Raw genomic sequence first — 24,075 nt, forward strand, 5'->3', positions numbered from 1 at the left:
GCTCCATAGACAGAACCCTGAAAGGGGGAAATCCATTCACTGCAAACCTGGTCCCCATTTCTGAAAGATGATAGACTGTGGACTTATATAGTAAATTAAAGGTCATGAGCTGTTCTTTCTCCTGTTTGGGGGCTTTGTTCTGCTAAACAACAACAACAACAAATTAAGACCCTAGTTGGGAAAAAAATTTTGTCCTCGTTTTTCCGAACTATCTTTAAAATGGGCCGCCATAATTACAGATCTTCATTTTTTGTTTACCTCTATAAGCCACTGATTTTTAAGTCCATCTGAAGCCAACATTTCCATGTAAACCACCCACTTAGCACAAGCTTGGTGTGTAAAGCCCAAAATATAGCAAGTGTGTTACTCGTGCTTGAAAATAATCAGATGTTGTGTAAGGTCATGGGGGTATGTAGAGTTCTCGTTAAGAGTTTTTTTTTAATTTCCAAAAAGTAAAATGGAGATGAAGAGATGAAAGTTTTGTCATAAATAGATCAATTTTATTACACTTCTAAAAGAATAAGTAGAAACATCTGTAGAGGAGTCCCCTGATTGTAAAGTGCTGCTTAATACTATGTCTTTTTTCTTTATAAATGTGGGTACCATTTTTTCCTCCTTGGTGGAAGGTAACCACAGATAGTTTTGATATTTTCTTCATGAAAATCTACACCGTATGCAAATAAGTGATTGTTCAGGTGCTGTGCTTTTCTCTTGTTGGTTTTTCTGTGAATGAATGGGACATTTTTAAATAGTGCACAGCCAGAAAAGGAAGCCAACTCTCTTAGGAGAAATGCAGTAACGCAGAGTACTTAAATGCAATCCTGGACAATGGAAGGTGGAAGGAGACTGCTGGTGACCTCCAAAGGCCTTCCAGTAAGTGGAATGTGTGCTTGTGCACGGCAAAGAGAGAAGTAAAACCTGGCACTTCTCCATGTGATGAGTGTAGACAGCAAAGCCAAATGCTTAACTTTCCAAATTGGATTTTCTTCCTCTAAACCACAATATAGATATATAAAGTTTCTAGGTATATGAAGTTTAAAAATTAGGTATCTATCAAACCCAATACATTGGCCTTGCTGTGGCTATTAGACACCATTGTAGACTAAGTGACTGATTATTGAATTTATATATTGTCAAACAACTATGTGTATCTAACTGACCTTTTCAGATTTCTTCCTGACTTGAGACATCACATAGGCTAAATGGAATATCTCTGGTCGGTTCAAGTTTGAAATGTGTTTCCATTTTTAAATTAAATGTTTTTTAAACACCCACTTTCCCCTTATTTTGTCATGAGTTTTTAACTCGAGCTAACTTTATGGTTGGTGTACATACTGAATTTGTACCACTGTACCTTAGAACAGAGATTCAGCAATTAATTTAAGTATTAGAGAAAGCCTAATTAAGTTATTTAAGCTCTCAAACAATTAACTCAAAGAGACCAAGTAATAGTGTTTGCTGGTTATCTTTAATCTGTGATGATGACTGGGTACTAGAAAAAAGGACTTAAATTATCCATGAAGGATTGGAACCCACTCCCCCCGCCCCCTTCTAAAACCAGTACCCTTTGAGGAGTCAGTTTTGTTTGGAGAGGCTAGAAATGTATATTTTCCAGTAAAAACAAACAAAAAAACTTCATTTAGTTTGTTTACCCATTTTAGGCAGTAATGATTTTAAATAAAAAAGATTTAAACTTGAGTGCTTTGGATTATGTATGGGGCACAGATAATCTGGCATTTTCTTTTTATCCTATATTATATTTTTGCAAGATATGGAGAAAGAACAATAGATGGGTTTTTAAATCAGAAACATTGAGTTGGAATCCTGGGCCTATGAGTTTCTAGCTAAGTAACCTTCATCAACTAACATCTCTGAGCCATGACTTCCTGTAAGATGGGGATAATAATGCTACATAGGGCTGAGAGCACACTGGGTAAACTAATGCATACAAAGACATAGTAAGTATTGACACAAAGTTAGTTATATTAACATAAGAGGAATGTGAGAAGTTCAGCGCTCTGTGTGTATGTGTGTGTGTGTGTCTGTCTGTCTGTGTGTGTATAGCACAGATTTTGACACAAACTGCATGTGGATCCCCAAGTTAGTTTTTTCCATTCCCTCTGCAATTGAACACCTCTGATTCAGCATCTTAATGCACACTATTTAGGATTTTGGAGAACAGTTGTACCTGGTAAGAATTGCCTACCATTTTGAGCAAATTGCACAAGAATAATTTGAAAATAAAACACTGTATTTAGGAAAGATGTCAGCCTTTCAAAGGGTGTGTGTTTTGTGCATCAACAGTGTATTTTGGTGATAATGATCCCCAATGCTTTTTCCATGAAATATTATAAAGGAAAATACTTTGTATACCAGTCCAGTTCCCAGGAGTCAGCATTTCCAAATTTGTAGTATATTTTAGAAACTAGTACATGTGATACATCGGATACCAGGAACGGAAAAAGTAATACAGGTTCATGCTCTTCTTCCCCCTCTGTAAATTCAGTGGATATTATGGTGACTTATTATATATAAAATAGCATTTTTTTGAGTCTCAGATTTCACGTTTTGAGTGAAATATTTTTCCTAATTAGAAACTGTTCAATGTGCACCTATTATGTTCCAGAAAAAGTGTCAGGGACTAGAGATTGAAAGATAAATAAGACCCACACTATGTTGTTGAGAGATTTATAGTTCGTATGAGGGCACCAACACATAAACTGATGATTTCAGTATAAATGACAGGTAAGATTTTTTTTTCTAGGTACCATGGGAACACAGAAGGGGCCCATAAGCCAACCTAAGGGCTCAGGGGAGATGTCTGATAATTATAACAGTATTAACTGAAACTACCAACAATATTTATTGAGCACTTACTATGTGCCAGGCACTTAATATGCATTTTACAAATATTAAATTTTTAAGTCCTTAAAATGGCCCTCTGAGGTAGGTATTATTACTCCTGGTTTACACAGGAAGAAACTGAAGCTTGGAGACTTTAAGGATAAATAGGAATGTGATTAATAATGATTGGGGCATCTTTACACACTGTACTTTATCTCCCTTCGATAGAGCTCTTCCATTTTAAGCTCTATAGTTGCCTGAATTGTTTAAAAAGAGAATGATGAGCTGAAAACTAATCAAGAAAATTTAAGGGGTTATTTTAATTAATCATATCATAATTTCAACTCTGTTTATTAAAATAAATGTGAAGAACAAAAACTACCTATATGGTTCAAAATATGGTTTTAAAACATATTTTATGTGGGTGTATTTTGTTGTTTCAGAGCCTTTTGAATGGACTGATGTGTTCTAAGCCCGAAGACCCAGTAGAGTACTTGGAAAGTTGTTTACAGAAAGTAAAGGAATTAGGTGGCTGTGACAAGGTGAAATGGGATACATTTGTCAGCCAGGAAAAGAAGACCTTACCTCCGCTCAATGGAGGACAGTCACGGAGATCTTTTCTAAGAAATGGTAATGTATATGTAGAATAATAGACAGTTTACAGTTACGGCAATTCTCTTTGAAATGTACCATATAGACTGTACGTGGTAATTTAATTTATTAGGTGTCCAAATGCCTGGGAGGATATTTGGCCCTGGAACATGGCTAATCTCTCTCTGCTACTTATTCTAATCACCTCTGTGATAAGACAAATAAAATTACATACCGTTGTCCAGCACTTCACTGTAAAGTCTTAATAAAGTTTTATATTACTGACTTCATTATTTTATGAGATTGATTACATTAGCAAACTATAAATTATTCTTAAAATTTCAAATAAGACTTCAAAATAAATGAGATGATATGCAAAATTGATAGTTATCACTAGCTCGGAAGAGATTGACTTATTAAAATGTTTCCAAATTCAGAGTTCATATTAATGCATCTGCATTAATGAATGTAAAGTTTACACTAGTTAATTCAAGTATTAAGTATTTATTAAGCAACTAGTATTTATTAAACAACTACATTGGAACTGATTCCATTTTGCACATACTATTGAATGTGATACATCAAATTAGGTATTTGGTTGCTGTAAAAGAAATAGAAGCCATAAACTTTTTTAACAGTTTTAGGAATAATATGAAACTAAGAACTGGAGTTTGCTAGAAGAGATCTGTGGTATTCAGATAGCTTTCTAAAATATGTGCTTATTAGTGATTCGGCATCAGGCAACCAGCCTTTTAGGCTCTGGATGAAATGGAGAAGTATAATAGTATGTGCAAAATAGAATCAGTTCCAATCAAGGGAAACTAAATTAATTCCTTCTCAGTAGCCAAGATCATTATATTTTCCAAATTTAAACCATTCTCAAAAATCATACCATGAAAATTTTTGGCTATACAGACAGAATTTGAAGTAGAGGTCATTCTATTTGCAATAAATAAAAGGGGAAATAAATCTGTTTGTTTTATTTTACTTAGTCATGACCCACTTAGATTTTATTTGAATGCAGTGTGGGCAAAAGTCGAATGTGTTAATTTTTAAGAAACGCAGGCAGAGAGGGAAAATATAAACAACATTTGCTCAGAAACATCTCCAGAGAGAAGAATCCTTCCCTGTCCACGCAGGAATCATCACTGGGTGATTTAGGTTTGGATGCTCAAGAGAGCACCTTTAGCCAGTTACTGCTGCAGCATGCCACTAGATAAATTACTGCTTTGGTGAACAAAATGATGTTTTTCATGGGTTTGAAGAGTTCGTACACCTTCCAAAATGGCTTATTTCCCAGGGTGTTGTCATACCGTTAGAATCTGGCTCAATATTAACTATACGCCCTACACTCTTGTTAAATCAAGTGAGGCAAATATGGGTAACTGCTTTCGAAACCTTAAAGCACTAACAAACCTCAGGTATTACTGGACTTAGTCTAAGATATTTTTACATTTTAAATTTAAATCTAAGAGGTATGATATGCACTTAGTCAAAAAGCTGCTCATAGACCGGATATATAAAGTGACACTTTTGCAACAAAATGAATCTGTCTCTATTTTATATTGTTACTTGGCTTGGTTACACATAGAACCCAGTCAGGCCAGTGTATAAGAGAGAATGGTGGGGAGTGTGGTCAAACTAGAGAGCAGATCTAGAGAGAACAGTTATTGTATAAAGGCAGTCAAGTACACATTTGGGAAAAATATAGAGCTGAACGAAACACATCCAAAGGGTCTAGGAAAAGGTAGGTTTAACCTTTATTAAAATTAAAATTGCTTCTTAATTTTAGTCTCCATACTTATTAATATTTCACTAGAATTCCTACTCGGATCTTTTAATTAGTCATCATATAGAACCTTTCCATGTACTGTGGTGACAAGAATGTTGTATGACACTGTCCTTTATCTAGAACATATGCTAAAAGGCAGAAAATGATTTGTTTTATAATAATAAAATTTGATTTTATGAAATACTTCACATATTTGTTCTTTGTAAGTTTTAGCTTTAATTTATGTAATAGGCTTTAAATTTAACAAAATTGCTAATTTTACAGTAACTTAAAGCATTATAGTTATTTCTAGGAATATAAAGTGACTCATGCATTTTTGCCAAAATATAGACATAACTATGCTAATATGTAAATATGAAAAATTATTCAATGAAATAAAACATTTTAATAAATTAAGCAAATTATTTTCCTAAGTAAAAATATGATAAAAGAAAGGATAAATTATTGACTGACAGTTCTTTAAAGCATCCTACTATAAATGTGACATGAGCATTTTTTTTTTGCCATATCTATACAACTGAACAAAAAATTAGTTGAATGAATTTCTAGTTTCACAGCTTTAACTATCTATAGAGCGTCTCTTCTGGAATATCTCATTGTCATCTTATACTCATTATATCTAACACCAAACATAACAACATACCATATTTACTTCAAAACCAGCACTCCCTTCTCTTTTTTCTATTTCCATGAAGTCAGTCAATGAGACAGTTGAACAATAAAACAACTATTTATTGAGTACTATGTGCCAGACACTGTTTTAAGACTGAGCATGTAGCCACCAAGAAAGAACAAATTCGCACCTGCCCCCATGGAGCTTTACAGTCTAGCAATGAAACAGGCATTAAAAATATAACTAGAAGCACAATGGGTGCTATAGGAAATGCCATATGTCATAGAACTAACCATATTAACAGGAGGATGGATCCAACCTATGCTGTAATTCAGGGTAGACTTCCTGGAAGAAGTGATATGCTAATACTCGGAGACAGAAAACCAAGTAGGTGTTAGCTAGAGAAGGATGGATGAGATGGAGAGTATACCAGGGAACAGAGAACAGAAGTTCCTGACATAGAGAAGAAGCTGTGATATAGACAGGAATGGGAGAAGCCCAATATTTCTGAAACAGAAAAGAGAAGGCATACACCTGAAACCAATATAAAAAACATATGTCAATGCTAATTGAAAAATAAAAATTAAAACAGGCAATAAAACAAGAGAGCAGAAAGATATTACATGAAATGCAATGTTTCTTATTCTTTTAGACTTGAAACGTTGCAATTGTTTTTAGAACTGTCATCTCCTTTCATTTTTCATGTCCCAATTCTAACCATGTGCTTTATACCCAGCCATTCATTTCCATTTCCCCTACTACCCCTCTAACCTCAGCTTGTACTTCTCACCTATGGATTACTTTAATAGCCTCCTAGTTGCTACTATTTCAGCTCCTAGTCTCTTTCTACTCAAATCCATTCTAACCCCCAAAAAACCTCCACTGGCTTTCTACCAGGTTAAAGCTAAATACCTTTCCCCTGGTATTAAAGGCCCTCCACACTGTAGCCACATTCTACTTACCCATCTTCTGGCTTTTCTCCATGAGAAACCATCTATTTCAGCAAGGCTGTTCTTTATATTGTTAATTCAATAAATATTTATTGGACACTGACTACATACCAAGCAACAGCCCTAGATCCTAAGGATACAGGGTTCCAGATAGGTAAGGTCCCTGCTGTCATGGAACTTAACATTCTAATAGGAGAAGACAAACAATGAATGAATAAGAGACCTTTCAGATGGTGAAGGGGTAGGTGTTTTGCAGAGCATTGTTAGAATGATGTTCTTGAAATTAACTGGGTGGCTTTAGATTAAAAAGTCGGTAAAATCCTCTTATAGGAGGTGACATTTAAGCTGTGGTGTGAATGACAAGAAGCAGTCAGCCATGGGACTAGTACAGGAAGAGCATTTTAGGCAATGGATTGTGGAGACAAGCGTGGAAGCAGGCAGACCTGCAAGCGTCTATTATAATAGTACGGGTAAATATACGATGGTGGCTTGGGCAGGAGTTGTGCTAATGGAGATGGCTAAAAGCATATGAATTCAGGATACGTTTTGGAACTAAAATCTGTTGGAGTAGATGTGAAGAGTGAGGGAAGAAAGTAATCAGGGATAATGCCTAGTTTTGCCCTATGTTGGATGAAGTAATTTAATTTCAAGGCAGAACAGGATACTCCTGTCAGTGCCTTCCTTGACACAGCCCTTCCCAGAATTTTCTAAAGAATGTCCATTGTCATCTGCAGACTACTCCACTCCTTTTGTGGAACTAAAGTGAGTCCAGTGAGTCAGTAGCCGATGACCTCATTTGTTCTATCAACAGAGAATGGAAATTTCTACCCAATTGTCATCCCAGAGGAGATGTAAGCATTACACCACACTAAAATTCAGTGGTCCCCTTTTCTGAATTTCTCATGGAAGGCCAGGTCACCCCCTGTCTCCTTTGTGCAGGTGCCTTTGGGGTAGTTAGGATTTCTCTATGCCTCCTGGAATACTGACACACGGATTGGAAAGGAAGAAGCCATGATTATATATCAATAACTAGTTGAGACTATCTGCCTCATTTGGGCTTTTGAAAATTTCATTTTCATTTCTGACTCTGAGTCTTTGTGTTTTGTTTCCACCAACTGGGATACACGTTCCACATTTTATCACCTGTACTTGTCTTTCAAACTTTAGGTCATGCCTCTTTTTCAAGTCCTTTCCTAACCACTCCAACGCAAATGGATCTACCCATTAATTGAACTGCCGTGTTTACCATAAGAGATATTCATTTAGCACTTATCCTGCTGGCGTGCATACTGCTGTGAGATACAAGCATGTAATCTCGTTTGTAAGCCCTGTGGGGGCAGGACTGCATCTTATTCTACTGAATCATGCTTCACGTGCTAACATGTCTGGCAATATATGGCAAATATTTGTTGCCATTGTAGATGTAAACCTAAATATTCATAGTTACATTTTGAAATAAAGAAGTTAAAGATAAATATTGGGAAAGTAAAATTCAATGATGTTGAAAGATATTCCAAACATAGAAATTGTTTGCTACTCTTTTACCTGTCTTATAAGATTATCCTAAGTTTTTGTGCATTATGCCACCAAGTCATTCGACTGAAGTACAGTAGAGTGTCTGGATCGTAGTGAATGTGTATCTATATTTATTAAATAAATGAAATACATTGTGCATAAGCATTGGCTCTATGGCAGCTAGCTGCAAATGGTTGTGAAAGTCATGGTGGTCTTGCACTACACAATTCTAGGGAGCACTATTTGCATAGTCCAGGTTATATACAAATGACCAAGCAAAACTAGGCAGTAGTCTCTCCAAAAGAAGTTCCTCTGGAGCAGGGGTTGGCAAACTATGACCCATGGACCAAGTCTGGCTCACTACCGTTTTTATAAATAAAGTTTTATTGGAACACGAGAACATCCATTTGTTTATTATCTATGACTACTTTCCTGCGATTGATCGTAGCCAAGTTGAATATGAAACTGTATGACCCTCAAAGCCCAAAATATTGACTGTCTGATCCTTTAAGAAAAAGTTTGCTGACCACTTAGAGGATGTGGTGTTCTTCTAGTTGGAAAAAAATCAAACTCATTTAATTTTTAAATTTCTCCTACTAATTGGTTAAGTGCCAAAAATGTTTTTTATACTATTTTTTTCCGTTTCAAAGTTATCTTACTCTTTTGCAGTAATGCCTGAAAATTCAAACTTTCCATATCGGCGGTATGATCGGCTCCCTCCAATCCATCAATTCTCCATAGAAAGTGATACAGATCTCTCCGAGACTGCAGAGTTAATTGAAGAATATGAAGTTTTTGATCCTGCTAGACCTCGACCAAAAATCATTCTTGTCATAGGTATGAGGACAGAAAGTAAAATTCTCATACTATCGCTAATTTCATTTATATATTTTCATTTCAAAAATTATATCAATTATGTATCTTATTTGCAAATACTTAGTTTGATTTAAAAAATGACAAACAATAGAAAGAAAGGCTCAAGAGACAGTAAATGGGAACATTTTTAGCATAATTTTCAATAAAACAGAAACTGTTATATAACCTAATGCCTATTGCTCTTTTATAGAATGCTATTACAATGTCATAGAAATTCTCTATAATGAATTGAAAGTTAGTGCTAATCTCAAGATTTGTTGTCCTGTGGTTTTGTCTGTTTAATTTTTAACTGAATGCATTAGAAGTTTTCTAGACATGATGTGTTTTGTATCTCTTTAACTCAACAAATTGAATTTTTATTCACTATTAACTTTAGAGGAAAAATAATAATAATATGTCAGTAAAGACTCATAAATGAATATTCCTTATGGCAAACTGGAAACTACAATAAAATATATGTTTCAGTGTTATTAGTCAAGCAAATCTGATAGTGTTTTACACAGCATATAATATCTGAGTATTAATCGAAATAATAATGATAATAGTTAATTTTTTATTTTGCCTCTATGAACCTTATATTGAATATGGAAATATCAGTTTGATGACATTACATAAGGAATAGAGGTTGAAAATGTTTTAAGTATTTTTTCCAGAATGCATTTTCAACCATTCTCGCAAATTCTAACTTCCTTAAAAAATCATGAAGAGTCTTGTGAACATGCAGCATATGTAGTCATTGTCTCACTTTCCAGTTTGACTCAGCTTTCATAGAGATGCCCAAAAGCAAAAAGCTAAAGTGAAATGTTCAAAGCTATTCTATCTAGTAACTTAACAGAGAGCAAAATGTATATAGCCTTCATGCAAAGAAGCATTGATCCCAGAAGATATAATGACAACTAGGAAATTATAGCAACTAGGAAGAAAGCATACAAATAAACACAGCAAGCTATAACAAGAAATTAAGTTCATCAGGCTAGAAGGAGTGACATTTATCTCTAATTACAATGAAAATGAAATTCCAGATATACTTAGCCTTGAATTGTTTAAAATAATAAAATAGGAAGAGAATATAGAAATCGACTTTCCAAAAGTCCAAATATTCTTATGGTGTATGGTAGTCACTCTTATGTCATAAATCTCTACCTATTCTTGAAAATGGGTTTTTTTGCATGTGCTTAAAAATTTTTAAAGAAATGCCTTATTAAAAGAGCTACAGGTAAAGAATAATTGGAAATTATTTCACCATTCTATAATGAAATATTCTTTCAATTTTGTTTTTCTCTTTGCTATTAGTAAAATATTGGTAATTATTAACAAGATGAAGGAGACTTGCTTGATCATGAAAAAAGTGTGGTACCAAATTGCTCTTGAGTAAAATAACAAATATGTGATTTTTTTGTGCATATGAAATGATTAAAATATTTCAATAAACAGATCTTTAGAGAAGTTATAAATGCTCAAATCTTTTCCACTTCACAGTTTTCTTTTACTCAGTAAAATCAGGTTGCTTCCCAAGAGTGTGATTTTTGTTTTAGATTTTCATGCTGTATTGTAACATTTTATATATTGCAAGAATGATGCAGAACCAATGAGTGTAAATAACTTTTAGAGGACTGAGATAACAGAAGAAAAGAAAAGCCAATCCTTAGGTTATCTGAGAAAATTGGGGGCAATTTTATGACTTTTGAGGATTTATAAGAGAATTATACCTGAGCCTTACAAAATTTTATTAATTCCAACCTGGAAAACAGGTGGGGGAAGTACAGATATCCACAGATATTCCCTTCTGACGATTCAAAAAAATTTTTTAAGCTGAACTTTTTGGCACAGATATGAATCTTTCTTATGTTACTGTAATCATAACATCTAAGAGTTAGATGGATTCTATTATTCGTAAGTATAGGAGATAAATAAATAGAACAACATTAAGCTCACTTTGGTTTTAGAAAGAAGAAAGTAAAATTAATTTGTTAAGTTTCAGTAATCAAACTCATCCAATAAATTAATGCTATTTTTTGTCAATTGTGCTAATCATATTTTTCATTGTCTGCTCTTGCCTCTATTATTTGACAAAAATCAGTTTTTTTCCGTGAAAGTGCTATAACTTTGTTAGTGTATTTAAATATTTTTTTAATTCAGTAGAATTTATAGTCTTTTAGTTTGATGCTTTGTGAGATCAAGTGTGGAAATATAGTTAATGAAAAATAACTTTCATTCTTTAGGGATCAGAGCTGTTAGAATTTGTTAATGGAGTTGTTGTGTAATTTTTTTTTCCAAGCCAATCCATGATTCGCCCATAGATTAGTAGGCCAAAAACAGCTATTTAGTGCTAAAACTAACTTCTGATTGGCAAAGTAAATTTAATCTGGTAGTAATTATTAATGTTAAATCTAATAGGATAAGATTTAAATTTTCTTAGAATAATTAAGAATGGAAATAAATTCCTACTCTGGATTTAATAAAGTAATAAAAATGTGAAAGCCAGATATTATCAGGCACATTATTTGGGATTGGGGTTAAGAAATGGTTCTCATTATATTAGTTGATCTTAGAATTCTGCACATTAAATTTTTTAATGAGGAAATAAGCCCAGGCCAACCAAGTCTACCCAGACAAAAACAAAACAAAACAAAACATCTGTCTTTATTTTTTACTTGTATGTTTTGCAACAAGAATGAAAAATATTTACTAAATAATTATATATAAAATAATAAGTTTGATATATTTAATTAGTATCTTGATATATTGAATTAGTAGGGAGACCATCAACTCACTTTTCTATGGAATTATTATTTTCAATATTATTTAATAAATAATAATTATATTTTAATCAATATTTCCAAAGCATTTCATTACTTATTAGACATTGGCTTCTAAAAATATTTTGTCTACAGTCAATAATTTATGCTTAGGTATTTGAAAACATTTCATTTTGATAATTGCCAGCAAGTAACAAATCAGACTGGGCTGACGACTGTGTGCTTTGTTTTGAAATTTGTTCAGACTTTGAATTCCAATTCATCTAGGCTATTTATAAATTAACTAAAATAATTTAATATGATTTGGAAATAAAATCTGAGTACTTATGCTTTTAAAAAATAAATAGCAATTACCGATGATTAGTAGTTATGTTGCAAAATTTTAATTATTTCACATTAATGTATCATAAAATCAAAATTATCATGAGTTCTGTGAAATTGTTTTACCATAAGGATCTATTCCATTCACTCTGCATGTTTATTGCGTAAAACTACTTTTGAAGTTAAAGGAGAAAATGCAAGGACATGCATGAACAGAAAGAGTTCCAAAAAAGACTTATATAAGCTGTGTCGATACTGGTGTTCTTTTGGTTTAAAAATAATTGTTACATTTTACCATACTGCACATTAACTCTTTGTTAACATGAAACACATATCTGTTATTTCAATCATTGTCTTTTTTATTCCATAGATTTTCCTTTGACTGCAGAAGGAAAAACTATGTGCATTTAGATAGAAAATAGTAAAGGTTTCTTTCAACTACATTGTTGAAAATTTTTAAATTAGTTATTTACTACAATAGGTAGAGGAAAACAATGCCTCTTTCATCTAATGCAGTTGATCACGATAATTCTTTCCTTTCCTTTGTTAGTCTACACTTGCTCTGCATTCAGGAATGGGAGTGGGAACGCCACAGTGGAACAGTTACCTGTCCTGGTACTGTTGGTCTAGAATCTGCATCTCAAGATGAAGTTAGTAGTTGTATAAAAGAGAGTTTCTTATTGTATCAGAAGGTCACAATTTTGCCTTTTTTAAATTATAGGTGGTCCAGGAAGTGGAAAGGGTACTCAAAGTTTGAAAATCGCAGAACGGTACGGATTCCAATACATTTCAGTGGGAGAATTATTAAGAAAGAAGATCCACAGTACTAGCAGCAATAGGAAATGGAGTCTTATTGCCAAAATAATTACAACTGGAGAATTGGCCCCACAGGTACTGCTGTATAATTTGTTTTTATTCTGCAGTTGTTATACCATTTGTGAGTATACCAAGTTTAACTGTGGTTTTTTTATCCTTTTTTCTTTATAAAAGGAAACAACAATTACAGAGATAAAACAGAAATTGATGCAAATACCTGATGAAGAAGGCATTGTTATTGATGGATTTCCAAGAGATGTTGCCCAGGCTCTATCTTTTGAGGACCAAGTAAGAATGTCTTCTTTTATTTTAAATGACCTACTTTTTACTTAAAAACCTTGAGATTAAAAATATATATATATTTCTTGGAAGAGTCTCTTATTTGGAATGAATTCTGGCCTGAAAATGGGCAAGTGCATCAATATGAGTTGGCAGAAGGTTGTTTCCTTGGCACACATGCTTAAAAATTGAAGACATTCTCTGCCAAAAAGAAAAGATAAAAACTAATAGTAGAAATAATTATTTTTATTAAAAATGCTAGTCTCTGTAAACTTTATTTCAGAATACTTGCTCTAAGATCGTATTTTTAATCTTTAATTACTAAAAACAAGCCTTATTCAGTACTGCCCAGGGATATAAAACATCAGCTGTACTTACTTGTTATTAATTAAGGAAGCCCTCTTTATCAGTCTGTGAAATACCAAACTACCTACCTATACAAAGCAAGGTTCAGGTTACCAAAATTTACTCAAATTTGAGTAGACTGTGCCTGCTCAGCCTCCAACACATCTATTTTAAAGAGAAATAAATCTATTAAAGCATCTTGTATATCTATTTAATCTTCGAAAAGCTAGAGTAATTGATTTTCATTAAAAATTTTTAATTACAAAAATAATATATGCTTATAAAATTTTTAAGTTCTGGTGCAAAAAGTGAAAGTTTTTTAATACCTTCCTTCCATTCTACTACCCCTTCTGTCCTGAAAGAAATATTATTAAGCTTGTTATATATCCTTCCGGCCTTTTTCCTGTACATTAAATGGGCAAACGCGTCAATATGAGTCGATGCACTTACACACACACCCACGTGTGCACATGTGCACTTGCTCATATACAAATGAATTTTTAATCTTCATAGCTATTTCCAAACTGTCCTCCAAAAAGACTTTTCCAAGTATAGACCCATCAACATTATATGAGTCTATTTCTCCAGACTCTTTTCAACCAGATACAACTCATATTTTTGCCAACCTAATACTCAAAAACAGTATTTCATTTTTCAGATTTACATTTCTTGAGTTACTGCTAAGGTTAAGTATATTTTCAGATGCTTATTGACCATCTGTATTTTTTCCTTGTGTAAAGTGCCTGCTTTCTTTTGCCCATATTTCTACAAACATCTTTTTTTCACTTATTTAAGGAACTTTTTAATGTATTACAAATATTATATCGAAGAGGCTTAAGTCAAATATGATGTAAGTTTATGTCTGATATAAAAGAAGTCTATCTAGAGTTAGGCAGTTAAAGGCCAGAAGATAGCTTCATAAAGCCTCTCTTTGAATATTCAAATTAACTGTATTGGGACACCTATTGTGCTGCAAAGTCTTTCTTTCCTCCACAGGTTTCCCCCTCCTACAGCTCATCCAGAACTTCCGGTGCTTACTGAGTTTAAAGGCTTAGTTCTAATTGTTCTGGCATTGAGGAGAGGAAAAACTAGAAAAATCAATTTTTTTGTTGTTGCTATTACTGCCACATAATATTGCTATTAAAAATGGGTGCTATGGCAGCCATTCCATAAGATTCTTGGCTATTGGTGGAAGCATGACACCCAGGCAGGCAGGCATTTTCACCCAAACCTGGTCCACCATACATATTGAATGAATGCACTTGGTGGGCACAAGCAGAAAAAGCTCTTTGATTCTTGTTTAATCTAAATCAAAACTTTAATTTCTCATTCAACTTAATATATCTCTGCTTTCCTCAGATTGTGCCTGGTTCAGGCTGAGAAACCTAAAGTGATGTCTCAGAATATTGAAATTCTTCCTCATGTGGCTTGCAATGGGCTGGTAGGGGAGAAGGGGCAGGAAGCAAATAACTCCAGAACTCTCTCTGGATACCCCATCAATCTCCCCCTTCTCTTATAGAGCCTGGACACAGATGATGGGCCAAGAGTTACAATACTGGTTTGGGGGTACCTCTTAGCAAGTTCTATAAGGTGGTATGATATCTCTCTTAGAATGTGCAGTCACTGCATGTGCTATTCTCAACCACAGTCTGAGTTTGGAAAAGCCCATTTTAACAACCCCTTTTTTGTTTGACATTGTGGCAGCCTAGGGATTCTTGGCCACTGTGGGCAGTACAGTGGTATCTGAGATCGATGGCACCACTGCTGACCTTGCAGGAGTTCAGAAGGTGCAGAGGCAAAGCTGAAGTGTTTATGAAAAGCAAAGTGTTAAGTTCAGCCCCGATTACTCCACACCTTATGTACTATTAAGCTCCTGTGGTATCTTTTTTTCTGGAATTATTTCTGACACCAAATGTGTAGGGATTTCTCACACCAATTCTCCAAGCCTCTAGCACCAACTAGGCGCACACAGACACACACAGACACACACAGACACAGACACGCACACACCCACACACACACACACACACACACACACAGAAATTCACCCCAAGACCTCCTCACAGCTCCAGGGTATAAAAGAGAGGGATTGCTGACATCAGCCATATACTAGTGATGGTAAGACCAGTGTAATTAAAAGACCTAACGCTTAAGTGGCTTGTAAGACAAAGAAGCATATTTTTTCTTTTAGGTAATAGAATCATTGTGAACAGTACAGATTCACTGGGCAGCTTTTCTCCTGGAAGTCGTTTCGGGATCAAGGTTCCTTCCAAGTTGTTTTTCTGCCATCTCTTAGGATCATCTGTTATCATCTGTGTGGTCAAAGCAGGGTTACTACCACATATGGGTTCCAGCTGGCACGTAAGAAGAAGAGAATGTTAGGTCTGAAGTTCCAGATGTGGAAGTGGCATCCATCTCTTCTGTTCACATGGCATTGTTGAGAATTTAGTCATGTTGTAATTGTGAGGCAGGCTGGGAATATAGTCCAGCTGGGCAGCCAGGTCCCCGGCTTCAGTTCTATTACTATGGAAGGACAGGAGAACTAGCTAGCAGCTTCTACCACAGTTTGCCCCTGCAGCCATCCAAATGTCAGCATGTTTTCTTCTTCCCACTCATAGAATGTATTTGTTCACTTGCCAAAGAAAACAACTCAGAATCCCATCATCTAGTTCAAAAGTCAAGAATCTCTACTTGATATAGTTTTCTCTATTAGGTCCAAGTTTAACTCCTCATACTCAGCCACCTATAAACTAAACATCAGATTGCCCGCCCTCCTTGCCACCAATAAACAGTAAAGAGCAAGACCAGGAGAAGTGAAATAAAGGCGCCTATTCAAGAAAGGGAAGTTTGGCAATATGGTTGAGTAGTCACTGAACCATAGCAAATATCAGATTCTATGATGGCAAAGGGTCCTTGCCCTGGCAGTGGAGTGATTTCCTGGGCTAGCTAGCCCATCGGCACCTCTTGGTTCTACTCTTCGTCTGTTCTCTCCTGAGGCCCCTGGCCCTGGGAGAAGTCCTTCCTGTTGACCGTTGTCCTGCATAGCCACATCCAAGTGGTGTGTTGGTAACTATGCCCTTCTCAAGAGATATTTAAAGTTTGAAAAAACTATAAGCTTTTGGTTGTTTTGGTAAAACCATTTCCTCAAAAATTTGGTAGACTTCTTCTCTTTTTGCTTCCTGTTAGTTTCATATGCCTGTAACTACACCCAAAGTTCTCTTCTGGATGTAGCATTAAACTACTTCATTTCTTTGTTTTATCATTTTCATGGCAGTGCCCTTGAGGCCATATAAAACAACAGGCTTGAGTAGGAGGACAACATCCATAGTCTATGTTTTGCCTCAGGGCCAGACTTTTTTTTTTTTTTGGATGTAGAAGGGGATTAATGGGAGGCCTTCGAGCAATAATAGCCTTGTCTTCTGCTGTTTGGAGAGATAGAAGCAGTTGACTTTTTCCAACTTTCTTTTATCTTTATCTGCTTGTGAATTGGTCAGTTATTTTTTGAGTTTATCTATGGCTTATAATATGTTGCTAAATACAACACGAAACAGTCAACATATACCAAAATTCTAGCTCTTTCTAGCCATTTCTTCTCTAGCCGTGGGCTCCTTCCAAGTTATCACAAGTAATAGTTGTGACAGATATTTTGCAGTGGCATAATAAGAGTCATCAACATTCAAACCTGAAATACCTGTGCTCTTACTACCCACACAAAGCAATGCCACCTATTTTAGTTTTTCATATAGTACTGTCTCACTGATATGACTATTGTCTATGTTGTTTAGAGTAAATACAAGATGCTATAATGAAAGACAAAATGATGTCGTGTCCTAACACAGAAACTTATTTCTCTTGTATATAACAGCCTCGCTGAGGACGAGAGCAGGGCAGCTTCAGTGGTCACATTCATTTAGGGATACTGAGGGTTCTTTCTGTCATTGTTCTTCCAACCCCTAGGGCAACGGTTCTCAAATTTTTTGGTCATGGGATCTTTTTACACTTTTAGAAAATGTTAAAGACCTCAAAAAGCTTTCGTTTACTTGGTAAATATATCTTTTTATATTTACCATATAAGAAATTTAAAAATATTTATTGTCATCTTAAAATTGCAATAAATCTATACAAGTTAATATAAATAATGCATTCTTATGAAAAGCAACCATATTTTCGAAAACAACAAAAATAGTGATAAGAAGGACATTGCTCTACATTTTTGCAACTCTTTTTAATTTCTAGCTTAATAGAAGAGAGCTGGATTCTTATGTCTGCTTTTGCATTCCAGCTGCTGTGATATTACACTTCATGTAACCACTGGAAAACTCCATTGTACATTTGAAAGAGAATGAGATTGAAAAAGACACGTAATTTCTTAGTGTTAATATAAAAATAGTTCTGACCTGTAGCTTACCTGAAGGGGTCGCAGTAGTCCCTAGGGGTCTCAAGAGTACACTTTGAGAACCACTGCCCTGGGACATGGTTGACATCTCTATGATCAAAGCTAGGTCATTGCTATGGCCAGGTTCCAGTTGATTGGAAACAGAAAAAGAATGCAAATGGTGCATGCTCAATTTCTTAAATCCCAGACCCCCAAGCAGCACACATTCCTTCTCACAGTCTATTGATGAGAACTTAGGTCACATGGCTACATCCTAACAACAAGGATGGCAAACGAACTCACATGGTCACGCGTGGGCCTGGCTTCAAAACTGTTGTTATGGAAGAAGGCAGAACAGATTTTGAGAGACAACTAGCAGTTTCCAAAGCAACGTGCTTTGCATAGCTCCATCTTTATTTCTCACTCTTACTTCTCTCTCAGCTCTGAGGCCTGCTATTTCAAGGGGAGGGGAGGAGACGGAGACTTGCCTTATCACCAAAGTACAGCTCCTGTTCTCCTCCTTGCATTTTATAGTAGTTCCTTTCTATCTAAAAAAATTTTTCTCACCTTTGGTGTGATTGTTGAAAAGAGATAATAGATCGGTGAGGAGAAATCAATCAAGATAGGCAAGAATGAGGCATCAAAGATCTTTTCACCACCAACTGAAAGTACCCCATAGCCAAGATTTTGCTCGATAGCCCAGAGTCCACAGTCAAAATCTGATAAACAAGGTGTTTTTTAAAGGTCGTAGAATTTCATATTCCATGGAGCAGGGAGAAAAGCTAGATTTCTGTACTGAGGATTTATTAACTAAACAGTAAAGCTGAAGCCAATAAGAACTCTGTGGTGCTACACCAAATCTGTATTTTAAAAAGAACAATATATTCAGCTGTCTGACCGCAGCCTATTTTCAAGTTTTATGTTTCTACTTATGCATTCTACATGCTGGACTACTTCCTACTTCTCACAGTAACCTGTTCCTACTATTTCCTCAGTGCTAATTATATCATCCTATAACTTGCTTTTTTCACTGTGTAGTTCGTTTTTGAGCTCTGTGTTGATACATATAGACCTAGCTCATTCTTTAACTATTTCATAATGTTACATTCTGTAAATATACACTATCTTATTAGTGGATTTTCAGGTTGCTTTAAAATTTCTGCTATTACCAAAAACACTGTGACCAGCATCCTTGCACACATTTCCCCTTGCATATGTCAAAAAGATCTCTCAGGAATATTTCTAGAAATGGACTTTCTAGGGTAAAGGGAAGGTGTTTGTGTAGGGAGGTTAAATCTGTACTTTAGATTTTGTTTTCTTTTTAATTTTTATTTTCGTTTGTTTCTCAGTACATTTGACATTCAATATTATTGTTTCAGGTGTACAGCATAGTGGTTAGACATGTATATACCTTACTAAGTGATCCCCCCAATAAGTCTAGTATCTACCTAGCACCGTACAGTTATTACAGTATTATCGACTATATTCCCTGTGCTATATTTTACATCCCATGACTCTTTTGTAACTGCCATTTTGAATTTCTTAACCCCTTCACGTTTTTCACCCAGCCCTTCAACTCCCTCCCATGTGGCAACCCTCAAAATGTTCTCTGTATCTACGAGTCTGTTTCTGTTTTGTTTGTGCATTTATTTTGTTCTTTAGAGTTCACATGCAAGTGAAATTATATGGTGTTTGTTTTTCTGTATGACTTCACTTAGCATAATACCCTTTGGGTCTATTCATGTTGTTGAAAATGGTAAGATTTCATTCTTTTTTATGTTTGAATAATATTCCATTGTATATAAGTACCACCTCTTCTTATTTAGTTGTCTACTGATGGACACTTAGATTGTGTCCATGTCTTGGCTGTAGAAAATAATGCTGCAATGAACATAGAGATGCATGTATCTTTTCAAATTGTTTTTGGATTTCTTCAGATAAGAACCCAGAAGTGGAATTGCTGGGTCATAAAGTAGTTCTATTTTTAATTATTTTGAGGAAACTCCAAACTATTTTCCATGGCAGCTACACTGATTTGCAATCTTGCCAACAGTGCATTAGGATTCCTTTTCCTCCACATCCTCACCAACACTTGTTTGTTGATTTATTGATGTTAGCCATTCTGACAGGTGTGAGATGATATCTCATTGTGGTTTTCATTTGTATTTCTCTGACGATTAGTAATGTTGAGCATCTTTTCATATGTCTGTTGGCTATCTACATGTCCTCTTTGGAGAAATATCTATTCAGGTCCTCTGTCCATTTTGCAATTGTGTGGGGGATTTTTGGTGTTGTATGAGTCCTTTATATTTTGAATATTAATCCTTTCTTCTCCCATTCGGTAGGTTGTCTTTTAGTTTTGTTGATGGTTTCCTTTGCTGTGCAAAAACTTTTTAGTTCGATGTAGTCCCATTTGTTTATTTTTTCTTTTGTTTCCCTTGCCCAAGGAGATATATCCAAAAAATATTACTAAGAGCAATGGCAATGAATTTACTGCCTGCGTTTTCTTCTAGAAGTTTTATGGTTTGGGGTCTTGTATTTAAGTCTTTAATCCATTAAGTCTTTAATCCTTTAATCCATTTTATTCTTGTGTATGGTGTAAGAAAGTAGTCTAGTTTTATTTTTTGCATAATCTGTCCAGTTTTCTCAACACTATTTATTGAAGAGACTATCTTTACTGCCATATACATTCTTGCCTTATTTTTCATAGATTAATTTGACCATAGATTAATGGACTTTGTAGGGTAGAGGGAAGGAATGTGTGTGTGTAAGTTTAGATTCTGCATTTTATATTTTGTTAATGTGATTAAAAAGTGTTCTTATAAATTTATAATTTTCTACTTCCCCACATCTCACCAGTACTTAATTTCAAATCTTTTTATTTTAAACTATCTGATGGATTAGAAATGTTTTTGTATTGGTATTTTAATTTGCATTCTCCTAATCACTAGTGAACTGAAACATTTTTTAATATCTGTTTAATGGTCATTTGTATCTCTTTTTAGAATTACCAAAACATAACCTTGGGCTCTGTTTTTCTGGTGGATTGTTTGAATTTTTTATTATAGATTTGGACAGTCTAGCTACTAATCCTTGGCTGTATACCTTGATAATATTTTTTTCTACTTATGTTTTTCTCAATTATGTTTGAAAAACAGAACTATATCTTATCCTTTGTCCAGCAGAAGTTTTACATTTTAATGTGGTAAATTTATCAGTATTTTCCCTTTGACTTTTACATTTAGATTTTAGAAAGTGTTTCCCACAGTCTCATAAGGATACTCTATATTTTTCTAATTATTTTTAGTTTTGTTTTGAAGGCTCAGTTATATATCTGCATTAATTGTTGTGCATAGTGCGAGACAAAGATGAAATTTTATTTTGTTTTAAATAGAAATAAAAGATACTCAGTGGTCCAGAGATCATTTCTTGACTAGTACATCTTTTCCCCACTAAAATGACTTATTCCTGCATAGAAATGGGTCTGCTATATGGTTGTTCTCCTGGCTTCTTTGGTCTGTTTACATATTTCTGCACCAATATCATAGTTTTACTCGAAGAGCTCTAAATTACATTCTCATGTCCAAAGGACAATCCTCTCCCTTTATTTTTTCTAAATTGGCTATGCCTCTGCATTTACTCTTCTTTATGAATTTTAGAATCAGTTTTTCAGATCATAAAAAACTGTTGAGATTTTTATTGGAATTTCAATATAGATTATATTATATATAGATTAATTTTCAGAGAACTGACATCTTCCTATTCATAAATATTGCCATATCACTCCATATATTCAGGTCTAGTTTTATGTTTTCAGTAAATTAAATTTTATAGTTTTCCATAGAAAAGTCTTGTACACTTTTTGTTAACTTTGTCCCTAGGTTGTTTATAGTTTCACTGCTGTTATGAATGAGCTACTTTTTTTTCTAACCAGTTCTTCTTAGTGCTCAATTGATGTTTGCAGAATTATTGTTTGTGTGTCTCTGTCTCTCTGCCAGATGGGCTTCTATTTTGTTCTCCTTAGGGCAGAGCTGCCTCATTCATGTTTAAATTTCCTTCCATTCTTCTTCCTTTCTCACCACTAACCACTCCCATGACTCTCAAACCTACTCTGCTAATTTAGCACATTCCCTTACTATACTGGGTTCTGTTAAATGTCTTTTGATTTGAACTAGCAAATAAATATTAGTGTCATGGATATCCAGAAAGGGAAGAAATCAAGTGGCTGCCAAAAAACGTGATCTTGAGTTCAGTTTCTCAGATCTTCATATCTATCAGTGGAGCTAGTTATAATGTCGATATGGAGGACAGTAAGATTTGACCCTCATTTACTATGTGCTTTTGGCTAATTTTCTGACCCCCTCAAAGCCTCAGTATTTGTCTTTGAAGAATGAGGCTAATCATTCCTCACAGGATTATTGTTAAGATTAAATAAGATCAGTACCTGTGGTTCTTAGCATAGCTCATGACTCATAGTAACCGCTCAACCAAAAGAAGTGGTTTTTACTATTCAACATATGGAGAATAAATACTTTATAGATTTATACAGTGTAAGAGTCCTCACGAACTCTTCCCTCCTTTTTTTGTCAGAGGCTTTGAAGGCAAAAGAGCCTTCCCATTCCTTCTAGGGCTGTTTTTTAAATTGATCGATGGCACTCTTAGAGGCTAACTTGAGGTGTTGAGGCAGCCCAGAACAGCTCTGCTTTTATTTTATGTTCAGAGGTTCCAGGTAAGACTTCATTGGAAGAAATTATTCTCCTGGCAGAAATGGTTGGAAACCACTCCAGTAACCTGTCAGCTGGAGTCCTGAGACAGTCACACTGTCCCAAGAAGCGCTTAGAAGCCCCACTGATTACTGGTGGTCTTGGGATGCATCTCGGTTTTACATATTTAACAACACCAAAATTGCCTCTGTTCTGTGCACTTCTTTTGATTCTCCCCAGTTGTCCTCTCACTTTCTTTCTCCTCAGGAATGGTCTCACAGGGCCGTCTCCTTCTCTTTCCTGGCTTCCACTTCCATGTGATTTTCACGTGGGAAGTGGTTCGGTATCCCCGCTGTCTTGTTTGGACTTGTGCAGAACTTCCTTGATGATAATGTTGGCTCATTTTCTTCCAAGTGTAATCTAAAATATTTTATATTTCTGTGACCCAAATGTCCGAAAGATTCAGACTTTTACTCTCTATTGTATTTATAGATACTAATTGTGTTCGGCTGACTTGATTTTTCCGATGTTCTATACTTTCGATTCTGTTTCTGGTGTAAGCAAAATATATGTTTTCTAGAAATTTATATTTTAATATACATGTTTTGTAATTGATTTTTATTGTGTTATCACTTTACTCCCAAACATTAGCTGTTGTTATTTTACTTTACAGGTAAGGAAACTAAAGCTCAGACAAGTTAGGTAACTTGCCTAAAACCACCAGCAAGTGAAGACAGAGCAAAGATTCCAAGGGAGGGGATACAGATATTCTAGACCACTAGCTTCCTCTAATTTTGAGGTCATAAAATAGCAGCCCTCAGTCTGAATGTGAGCTTCAGACAACTTTCTTTTAATGTGCACCAAATTCTAAAATTGAGAGATTTCATATTAAAAAGTAGATTTCTGGCTTGTCTTAAAAATTATGAATATTTGGTAGCTCCCAGTCTCTATTCTTATACCCAAGTAGTACTGCTGTCATTCGACAGTATAGGTGCTCTCTAGTTCACGGCAGTCCCCCCATCCCCACCCAAGCTGGTATCTTGCCTTTGCATCGCCAGCCCAGCCCTTACAAGGCATTGGAGTCCATACCTTACAGTGTCATTTGTCCTCCCCTTGTCTCAGCTATATCTAAGTATAATTGTTGTTTGTCATGCACACAAAACTCAAAAGACATGTAGACCCTACATAGGGGACATATGGCTGTCTGACCTAGTGGGGGTAACGCTATCAGCCTATATATTAAATATTTGTGAAACTTGATTTCTCCTACTTGTCAAATTTAAAAAAAAAAAAAAT

At 35.0% G+C, this 24,075-nt stretch overlaps 1 protein-coding gene across 3 annotated transcripts in view; it reads left to right on the forward strand.

Moving 5' to 3' along the window:
• The window catches only part of AK5 (adenylate kinase 5), a 195,392-nt gene that overhangs the window by 1,559 nt on the left and 169,758 nt on the right, over nt 1-24,075 (forward strand). For 2 of the 3 annotated variants that reach the window (XM_025052102.1, XM_006919339.3), the window contains exons 2-5: nt 3,288-3,474; nt 8,975-9,142; nt 12,983-13,152; nt 13,252-13,365. In XM_025052102.1, coding sequence (XP_024907870.1) covers nt 3,288-3,474; nt 8,975-9,142; nt 12,983-13,152; nt 13,252-13,365 — 639 coding nt within the window. The remainder of the gene's footprint in view (nt 1-3,287; nt 3,475-8,974; nt 9,143-12,982; nt 13,153-13,251; nt 13,366-24,075) is intronic. The other variant, XM_015595113.2, reaches the window with a different exon arrangement.

The sequence above is a fragment of the Pteropus alecto genome, unplaced genomic scaffold (genome assembly GCF_000325575.1).
Source record: "Pteropus alecto unplaced genomic scaffold, ASM32557v1 scaffold25, whole genome shotgun sequence".
NCBI lineage: Eukaryota > Metazoa > Chordata > Mammalia > Chiroptera > Pteropodidae > Pteropus > Pteropus alecto.